The sequence below is a fragment of the Cebus imitator genome, unplaced genomic scaffold, assembly GCF_001604975.1.
Source record: "Cebus imitator isolate Cc_AM_T3 unplaced genomic scaffold, Cebus_imitator-1.0 Scaffold188, whole genome shotgun sequence".
In the NCBI taxonomy this organism is placed as follows: Eukaryota; Metazoa; Chordata; class Mammalia; order Primates; family Cebidae; genus Cebus; species Cebus imitator.
In genome coordinates this window covers 4596181-4606699 of record NW_016107503.1, presented here as the reverse complement: position 1 = coordinate 4606699, position 10519 = coordinate 4596181, and the positions used below count along the sequence as shown (strand labels likewise).

Sequence of the window (10519 nt, the reverse complement as noted above, 5' to 3'; positions counted from 1 at the left end):
TTTTTTCTGAGAGGGAGTCTTGCTCTGTCGCCCAGGTTGGAGTGCAGTGGCATGATCTCAGCACCACTGCAGCCTCTGCCTCCAGGTTCAAGTGATTCTCCTGCCTTACCTTCCTCAATAGCTGAGATTACAGGCGAATGCCACCACGCCCAGCTAATTTTTGTATTTTTAGTAGATACGGGGAGGTTCACCATGTTGGCCAGCTAGTCTTGAACTCCTGACCCCAGGTGATCTGCCCACCTTTGCATCCCAAAGTGCTGGGATTGTAAGCCACCATGCCTGGCCCTCTTTTTTTTTTTTTTTGGACAGAGTCTGACTCCATTACCCAGACTGGAGTGCAGTAGCACGATCTTGGCTCACTGCAACCTTTGCCTCCCAGGTTTAACAGTCCTCCTGCCTCAGCCTGCCTAGTAGCTGGGACTACAGGCATGTGCCACCACATCCAGCTAATTTTTTTATTTTTAGTGGAGACAGGTTTTCAGCATGTTGGCCAGGTTGGTCTGGAACTCCTGACCTCAGGTGATCCACACACCTCAACCTCCCAATGTGGTAGGATTACAGATGTGAGCCACTACGCCGGTCCTCTTAGCAGTGTCTTTTGATGAATAGAAGTTGTAAATTTTAAGGCCAGGCATGGTGGCTCACACCTGTAATCCCAGCACTTTGGGAGGCCAAAGGGGGGCAGAAATCACATGAGGTCAGGAGTTTGAGACCAGCCTGGGCAACATGGTGAAACCCTGTCTCTATCAAAAATACAAAAGCTTAGCCAGATATGGTGGTGCACACCTGTAATCCCAGCTACTTAGGAGGCTGAGGTAGGAGGATTGTTTGAGCCCGGGAATCAAAGGGTGCAGTGAGCCAAGATTGCGCCATTGCATTCCAGCCTGGGTAACAGAATGAGACTCCCTCTCAAAAAAAAAATTATAAGGCATACATTAACATTTTAATAGTGGCTGTTTCTGGGTGGCAGGATTATAAATGCTTATTTTCTTCATTGTATTCTTTTTGTCCCTAGAACTACTTCAAGGCATATTAATTCCTTTTTCTTAAAAAAAAAAAAGATAATTATATATTCATATACAGTTACAAGAAATAATAGAAATCCCCTGTAGCCTTTATTTCCTTTTTTGCCGTGGTAGCATCTTGCAAAACTATAGAACTCTATCACAAGCAGGACAGTGGGGTTGATACAGTCAAGCTATAGAACATTTCCATCACCGCAAGGACCGGACCCCTCCTGTTGCCCTTTGAGAACCACACGCACTTCCCTTCTACCCCCACCGTCTTCTTAACTCCTGGTAACTGCCAGTCTTTTTCCCATTTCTATTATTTTGTTATTTTAAAAATGTTACACAAGTGAAATTATACAGCATTTCGCTCAGCAAATTCTCTGGAGAGTGTTCTTGCGTGTATCAATAGTTTGGTCCTTTTTATTGCTAATAGTATTCCACAATAATGGATGTGTCACAATTTGTTCAACCATTTCTCTGCTGGAGGCATCTGGGTTGTTTCTAGTTTTTGGCTGTTACAAATAAAGGTGCTTTTTTCCTTTCCTTTTCCCCTTTCCTTTCCCTTTCCTTTTCACTTTCTTCCTGTCCGCCCCCAATATTTCAAATTTCCTTTTTTTTTTTTTTTTAGACAGTTTTTTTTTTTTTTTTTTTTAATTTTAATTTTTTTTTTTTTTTTTTTTTCTGTCACCAGGCGCCAGGCTGAAGTGCAGTGGCGCAATTTTGGCTCACTGCCACCTCCGCCTCCCGGGTTCAAGCAATTCTCCTGCCTCAGCCTCCCGAGTAGCTGGGACTATAGGTACGCGCCACCACGCCCAGCTAATTTTTGTATTTTTAGTAGAGACGGGGTTTTACCATGTTGGCCAGGATGGTCTCGATCTCTTGACCTTGTGATCTGCCCGCCTAGGCCTCCCAAAGTGCTGGGATTACAGGCGTGAGCCACCACGCCCGGCCCAAATTTCCTTTTTTATCATATCCTTTCTGTTTAGAGAACTTTTTTAGCCATTCTATTTGTGTAGGTCTGCTGGTGAGAAATTCTGTTAGTTTTCCTTCATCTGAGAATGTCTTCATTTCCCCCTCATTACTGATGGATGTTTTCTTTGTGACAGGATTCTGAATTGACAGTTCTTTTCTTTCAGCATTTGAAAAATAGTATGCCGCTTCCTTCTACCCTCTGTCATTTCTGATGAGAAATCTGCGGTTATTCACATTGTTTTCCCCTCAAAGGTTATTTTTCTCTGCTTTCAAGATGTTTTCTTTGTCTTTAGTTAATCAGAAGTTTAATTATGATATATCATGGCATGAATTTCATGTTTATTCTGTTTGAGGGTTGCCTAGCTTCTTGAATCTATAGGTTTGTGCCTTTTGCCAAATTTTGAAAGTGTTTGGTCATTATTTCTTTGAGAACATTTCAACTCACCCTCTTTCTCCTCTCTACCTGGAATTCTGATGACTGGATGGAATAATCTCTCAGTGCCCCAGTCCAGCCTGGTTGTCTATGCTCTTCTAATTGGAAGAGCCTGGGTTTATGAAACAGACCAGACTTGACCTTTATTAGCTAATAACTCTTTTGTTCTGACTGAAGGATGCGCTGCCTTTTCCCAGCTGCATCCAGGTATGGGAAGATAGTGGTTTTTTTGTTTTGTTTTGTTTTGTTTTTGTTTTTTTAGGTGGAGTCTTGCTCTGTTGCCCAAGCTGGAGTGCAGTGGTGTGATTTTGGCTCCCTGGAACCTCTGCCTCCCAGATTGAAGTGATTCTTCTGCCTAAGCCTCCCCAGTAGCTGAGATTGCAGGTGCCTGCCACCACACCTGGCTGAGTTGTGTATTTTTAGTAGAAATGGGGTTTCACTATGCTGGCCAGGCTTGTCTCGAACTCCTGACCTCAGGTGATCCACCCGCCTTGGCTTCTCAAAGTCCTGGGATAGGTGTGACCCACCATACCCGGCCGAGATAATATTTTAATAAAGTGCAAGTATGTCCTGGGAAGAAGGAATTGGCAGCCATTCTGGCTATTTTGAAATCATTTCCTCTTCTTTCTTCTGTAATATTCTCTTGACCTAGATGTTGTGGAGCATTCAGAAAATACCTTTGCTAAGGGCTGTGGCATACAACAGCTCTCAAGGAGTTAACAGAATGGGTAAATCTTCACCGAACACAGATAACTGAGAAGCAGATGCCATGGCAGGCCCTATGATGCTGTGGGAGTTCAGGGAGGGGAAGGTGTGTTTCCCACAGGATGCAGGGTAGCATCATGGAAGATGAGGCATTTGAACATGAACTCTTGAGGAACTTGCAAATACCCTAGGTGAAAATGGGAAGAACAGATATTTAAGGCACAGCAAATGATGGGAGCAAAGGCACTGAAGTTGGAAACCATGGAATGTATCAGGTGGGGCACTGAGACGGTAGAAAGAGGGGTGTGTTTCCCCAGACTGTGGAGAGACTTGTATGCTACTTTAAGGATGTGGCTTTTATTTCATAGGAGTTCAATGCTTTTATAAAACCTGCTACTTTGCTAGGGTTGGGGAGGTCTAAGGGCCATTGTGGCAGTGTCTTCTGTCTTTCTTACATTTGGATTCATTCCAAGAAGTGGGAGGAGGCTGGTGTTTCAATGTCACCTCCTGTGGCAGAGAGTAACCTCCATACATTTTGTTTCTTTCTTTTTTTTGAGATGGAGTCTCGCTCTGTTGCCCAGGCTGGAGTGCAATGACACGATCTCTGCTCACTGCAGCCTCTGCCTCCCGGGTTTAAGTGATTCTTCTGCCTCAGCCTCCCCAGTAGCTGGGATTATAGGTGCCCACCACCACGCCTGGCTAGTTTTTCTGTATTTTTAGTAGAGTTGGGGTTTTACCATGTTGGCCAGGCTGATCTCGATCTTCTGACCTCAGGTGATCTGCCCACCTTGGCCTCCCAAAGTGCTGGGATTACAGGCATGAGCCTGTAATCCTGATTTGGGGGCCAGGTGTGGTGGCTCATGCCTGTAATCCCAGCACTTTGGGAGGCTGAGGTGGGCTGATCATGTGGTCAGGAATTCCAGACCAGCCTGGCCAATATGGTAAAACCCCATCTCTACTAAAAATACAAAAATTAGCCAGGCGTGATGGTGAGTGCCTGTAATCCCAGCTATTCTGGAGGCTGAGGCAGAAGAATCGCTTGAATCCGGGAGGTGGAGGCTGCAGTGAGCTGAGATTGCACCATTGCACTCCAGCCTGGGCAACAGAGGGAGACTGTCTCAAAAGCGCGCGCGCGTGCACACACACACACACATACACCCTTCTTTGACTTATGAAGGAAAACCCGCTTCATTCTTTGAGACTAGGTTGATCTCTTGATAAGTACCTATTATCTTGCCTGCTTTCACTTAGATAATTTCTGTGTGGCTCATAGAAATGGGAGTTTGAATTCAGGGATTTTCCTATTGTTTAGTTCAGGAAGAATATGCTAGTCTTGTAAAGTACATCAATAACTTGCTGTCTGGTTGTCAGGAGCAGAAATTCTGGACTGAGGATGAGCAGTCCAGGAATGACCTCTCCACAGCTGGAGAAAGAAGAGTACATGCAACGTGTTCCCTGCAGTCCAAGAACCAGGGTAGCCCCGCTGGAGCTGTACAGAGCAGTGTGCTGTGTAGACTCTGTTGTGACAGAAAGAACTGTCAGATGGTCCCAGGGTCACCCCAAACACCTGATCTTGGGCAACCTAAGCTACCTCCCTGGACTTCAGTTTTCCTCGTCTGTGAAGTGGTGGTGATAAGGCTTGCTCCACAGGGCTGGCAGAAGCACCTGTGTCCCGTTAGCACTTTGTATCTGTAGACTGTAAAGGTGAGAGGTTATTGTTGCTGTCATTGTCATTATTAGGGCAGCGTGGACATTCTCAGGCTGACTCTCCAGGGTGAACTGACAGGAGATGAACTTGAGCACATAGCCCAGAAGGTACTGCGGAATTCTGGTGGGCGTGGCTCCCTCCCCACACCAGTGCTTCCTTGCTGCGGGCGCCTTACCCAAGTGCTGCCTGGAGTCGTCTCTGCCGTCGGGAGCATGGGAGCACCTCCTTTCAGCAACATCCAGCTTGTCTCAGCCTTGTGCATTGCTTTGGAACAGGAGGAATCCCCCACTAAAATTAAAACTAACCTGCTGTTTCTGCCAATTTTCCCCGGCCAGTGTTCTTGCTGCTGTGTGGCTTCTAGAATTTCTGAAACGAATTTTTGCAGAGGAAAGTCAGACTAACCCTTCAAGTCTTTTGAGAATCAGGTCTTCTGCACTGGTTGAGGGGCAGGAATCCTGGGCTTGCCATGTGGTTTCTGAGCCACTTCTCTCTCTCTCTCGTCTCTCTTTGGCCAGGCGGGCAGGAAGACCTACGCCATGGTGTCTGGCCGCTCAGCTGGTCATTCTCTGGCTTCAGAACTGGTAGAGTCCCATGATGGACATGAGGAGATCATTAAGGTAAGCTTAGTTCACCTCCACCTTTTCTCCCTGCTCTCTTTCTTCCTGCACGTACATGAGAGGGAGCAGTTGATGTCGTTGCCAAAGGGAGCTTGTGGTTTGGTAGAAGGAACCAGACCTGAGATGCTAGTTCCTAGCAATCTTCTGGAAATATCTTAATTAATACCAGGAGACTACAGTTGGCCTGTTAGCAACTTTGGTGCAGCCTGGCCCCAGGCAAGGGGGTGGACTGGATGACCTTACGAGGAGCCTATCCACTGTCCATGTTTTGCTGTTGGAGGTTGTGGAGGGAGGTGGGAGGTGTGTTTATGGAACTTACTATTTTCCTATAATGGGTTCATCCTGATGGAACTTATTTATTTATTTATATATTTTTAGTTTTGCAGAGACAGTCTTCCTGTGTTGCCTGAGCTGGTCTCCAACTCCTGGGCTCAAGCAATCCTGCCTCAGCCTCCCAAAATGCTGGTATTATAGGCATACACCACCCCAGCTGGCCGATGGAACTTATTTTTTAAAAACAAAATGATTTGGCCGGGTGCAGTGGCTTATGCCTGTAATCTCAACCCTTTGGGAGGCTGAGGCAGGTGGATCACAAGGTCAGGAGTTCCAGACCAGTCTGGCCAATATACTGAAACTCCGTCTCTACTAAAAATACAAAAATTAGCTGGGTGTGGTGGTGGGCACCTGTAATCCCAGCTACTCGGGAGGCTGAGGCAGGAGAATTGCTTGAACCCGGGGGGTGGAGGTTGTAATGAGCCGAGATTGCACCACTGCACTCCAGCCTGGGTGACAGAGTGAGACTCTGTCTCAAAAATACATAAATAAATAATTTTTAAAATTATTTTTGTTATTTCTCTTTTTTAAATAAAACCGCTTTTTGAGATATAATTTCCATATCCTATGATTGATGCAGTTACAGTTCAGTTATGTGCTGTATAACGTTTGGGTCCGTGATGGACTGCATATACAATAGTGGCCCCGTAAGGTTAGCGTACCCCATTTTTATTGTATTTTTTTCTAGGTTTAGATACATAAACACTTAGCATTGTGTGATAATAGCCTACAGTATTCAGTATAGTAGCATGCTGTGCAGTTTGTAGCCTAGGAGCAGGAGGCTACACCATACAGCCTCGGGATGCAGGAGGCCATGCCATCTAAGTTGTGCGCGTACACTCTGTGATGCGTGTACACTCTGTGATGTGTGTACAGGGATGAAATTGCCTAATGCTGCATCCTTCAGTATGTATTCCTATGATTAAGTGATGCATGATTGTATGTATGTGAGTGTTTATGCCACCATAGCTATATAGCATTTAGCTAAATTTATTGCATTAGGGTAAATTTCCAGAAGTGGAGTTGATAGACCAAAAAGTAAATGTATTTTTAGGTCTTCTGATCTGAATCACCAAATTCCACCCAGTAAATGGCTAGTAACAATTTGCCCTCTCACCAGCACTGTGTGATGCTGCCTATTTTTGTATAGTTAATTTGAGGTTTCTTAAAATAGTGTTCTTCTTTCAGGTGTACTTGAAGGGGAGGTCTGGGGACAAGATGACCCACGAGAAGAATATTAACCAGCTGAAGAGTGAGGTCCAGTACATCCAGGAGGTGGGCCCGCCTTCCCTCTCATGCAGGGCCTGGGTCCTATCTCTGAACCTCACATTTTTTTGGTTGCTGCCTTTTGTGGATTCTGGTTTTTCCCCTTCTTTTTCCTTTATGTCTCTGAAATGCCACCATGCCCTCCCGTGTATCACATACCACTTTTGACCCTTCATACCTGATCCATTAATCCACAAATACAAGTACTGTGTGCCTAGCACTGTCCCCAGCCATCCTATCAAAAATTACCAGCCACCTTTCATAGCATTTCTTAACTCTCTTCCTGGCTCATGTTTCTCGTTGGCACTTATCCCCATATGACATATTACACATTTTGCTTATTTGTCTTTTGTGTTGTGTGTCTCCCCAACTAGAATGTCAGCTGTAGCCCCGCTTGACCAGGGTTCCTCCCTCCGTCCTTCAGCCAGTACTTAGGACAGTGCCTGACTCGTAGTACGGGCCGGGGATGGGGCACAGAGTTGTGTGAGTTGGTGTGCTCTCTTTCTCTACTCTAAAGCTCAAGTTTCTTGCCCTCCCCTCCCAGGCCAGGAACTGCCTGCAGAAGCTTCGGGAGGATATAAGTAGCAAGCTTGACAGGGACCTAGGAGATTCTCTCCATCGACAGGAGATACAGGTAATAGGAAATGGTCCGTGGTTGGGTTCCCACTGAGGAGGTGGGGTTGTGCCGGGCCGTTTACCCAGTGTGTGCCGAATCTAGCACCCCTGCTGGGAATGGAGAATGTAGAGGTGTTGCTGGCTCCTTTGAGCACTCACAATGTAGTTAGGACTCTCCAGTCAATGAGCAATTACATTTACACATGTCAGCTTAAGCATAAGTACACCTCCTGAAATACTGTACAGAAACTGAACTTAAATAAATTAAATATCATCAGTTGTTAGCAAAGCCTCTTATCTATAAGGATTCTGTGATCAAGCTTCTTATAGTAGTAGAGTTTTATAAAGCAGACAATCACCTGTAAATCCACACTTCTCATAAGCTGATCTTGCTTAGTTTTGGTGACACCTGTAGTGTAAATGGAAGTCCTTGCCCTAGCCTGTTATTAAGCTTGTGTATAGTTATGTCTAGCCTGGGATGGGAAGCTCCTCAAGGTTAGGAGTTCACCCACCCCCACCCTGTGTCTGTATCCTCACCTTCCCACTCCCTCCAGGTCTGGGGTATAGAAGGCATCAATAAATATTTGTTAGACTGAACAAATTGGATAAGTCTTTTCTGGGGTGGATAATCCTGGGACCCTGCTTTTCAGCTTTTCCAAAACTTGGGGACAGAAATGTCCTCAGGAGAGCAGAGCAGAGCTGTCTATTCACAGAGTTGTGACTTTACCCTCATCCTCCTTTAGATTCTGAGTTGTATTTTTTTTTTTTTTTTTTTTTGAGACGGAGTGTTGCTCTGTCGCCCAGGCTGGAGTGCAGTGGCTCGATCTCGGCTCACTGCAACCTCACCCCCCAGATTCCAGTGATTCTTCTGCCTCAGCCTCCTGAGCAGCTGGAACTACAGGCACAAGCCACCACGCCCAGCTAATTTTTTTGTATTTTTAGTAGAGATGGGTTTGACCATATTGGCCAGGCTGGTCTTGAACTCCTGACCTTGTGATCTACCCACCTAGGCCTCCCAAAGTGAGCCATCATGCCTGGCCTACTGAGTTGTATCCTTTATTTGCATTTTGGTTCTGGCAGGGTGTCTTGCACCAGCAGCAGCCCCTGCCTTCATTCCCTTGAAAAGGGAACAGTAGCCCAGCAGCTGGTGAAAGGGAAGTTTTTTGTCTTGAACATGCACTCAAGTGTGGTGGAACATTCCCTAATTTTTGCTTTGGCTGAATGTAGGCCTTTCAGTGCCTGAGCTCACCTCTGCCTAGTGAGAGCTGCTTTGTCAGGTGGAAGAACTTAATGTGCTCAGAGATTGGCCCAAAGTCTGGCCCCCTTGTTTGCACGAACCAGCTGTCATATGATGAATAATCAGGCTTCGGGTCAGAAAGAATTGAAAAAGCTGCTTCCCTTTGTGATTTTTGCTTTGTCAAACTTTGTCAGGATCCCTGGAGGCAGGAAAGCCCTTCGTTTGTGGCAGGCAGCTGCTTGTATTCCCTGGCTAGGAGGAATGGGCCCCACATATTTTTCCACCTGCTGAAAGGTTTTAGCCTGAGGTTTTTTCATCCTCCCTGCAAGACTAGGGTACCCCCTCTCCAGGCCACAAACATTTCTCCATCCCCGCTTGTTTCTGTTTTCTCATGGAACACTGTAAATCTCTTTTTCTTTCCCTTCCTTCCCTCTTCTTCTCCTTTCCTTTCTTCATTCCTTCTTTTTTCTCCCTCCCTTTCTTTTTCTCTCTCCTTCCCTCCTGTCTCCTTCCTCTCACTCTCCGGGTCTTTCTAAGATTTGAGTGTTAGGAGAATAATATTTCGAAGTTGGTTGCTTTCATGTGTTTTAACTACCAATTTTACTTCTCTTTGAACAGGTGGTGCTAGAAAAGCCAAATGGCTTTAGTCAGAGTCCCCCGGCCCTGTACAGCAGCTCACCTGAGGTAGGTAACAGGGGACACCTCGGTGCTCTGCTTAGCCAGGGACGGCATCGCCTCCTCCCCATCCCTTTGTTTATTGCTTTTTCTCTCTCATTAAATACAAGAGTAGTAGTTGACATAAAAATTCAAACAACAGAGAAATATAAAGAGTGGAAATTATCCTTCCCCAGTCTCACTCCTTGCAAGTAACCACTGTTAACAGATTGAAGTGGGTGGATCTTTCTAGGGCAGTGATTCTCAGCCTCAGCTGCTCATTGGAATGGCCTTGCAAGCTTTAAAAGATATGATGCCTGGGTCCTATCCCTAGAGCTTGTCATTTCATTGTTCTGATCAGTGGCCTGGGCATCAGGACATTTAAGAGCTTCTCAGGTGATACTAATGTTTAGCTGCAGTTGAGTGCCAGTATTCTAGAGTATTTTTATGTACATAGACAACCATATTTAAATATCGTGAATAGGGCATATATAAACCATAAGAACATAATAAATTCATTATTCTTTGCTTGCTTTTTTTTTTTTTAACTAAAAGAGTATATTGTAACTTTCTTTCCATGTCAGTACATGTAGATCTACCTCATTCTTTTGAATAACTGCATAATATTTCTTTCCATGGCTGTACTTGACTGATGAACTGATTGACAGAGTCTCACTCTGTCGCCCAGGCTGGAGTGCAGTGGTGATCATGGCTCACTGCAGCCTCGACACTGGGGTTCATGCAGTCCTCCCACCTCAGTAGCTGGGACTAGAGGGCATGCACCACTATGCCTGGCTAATTTTTATAGAGATGGGGTTGCCCAGGCTGGTCTTGAATCTTGGGCTCAAGTGATCTGCTTACCTTGGCCTCCCACAGTGCTGGGATTACAGGCATGAGCCACTGTGCCTGGCCTATTTTTAAATTTTTATTATTATTATTTTTTGAGACAGGGTCTCCTCATGTCATCTT

At 45.5% G+C, this 10519-nt stretch overlaps 1 protein-coding gene across 6 annotated transcripts in view; it reads left to right on the top strand.

The window, feature by feature from the left end:
* TUFT1 (tuftelin 1) overlaps positions 1 to 10519 on the top strand; it is a 42894-nt gene that overhangs the window by 14903 nt on the left and 17472 nt on the right. For 3 of the 6 annotated variants that reach the window (XM_017546254.2, XM_017546251.2, XM_017546247.2), the window contains exons 2-6: positions 4861 to 4935; positions 5344 to 5445; positions 6967 to 7053; positions 7589 to 7678; positions 9515 to 9580. In XM_017546254.2, the coding sequence (XP_017401743.1) occupies positions 4861 to 4935; positions 5344 to 5445; positions 6967 to 7053; positions 7589 to 7678; positions 9515 to 9580 (420 nt within the window). The remainder of the gene's footprint in view (positions 1 to 4860; positions 4936 to 5343; positions 5446 to 6966; positions 7054 to 7588; positions 7679 to 9514; positions 9581 to 10519) is intronic. The other 3 variants (XM_017546248.2, XM_017546250.2, XM_017546252.2) reach the window with 3 other exon arrangements.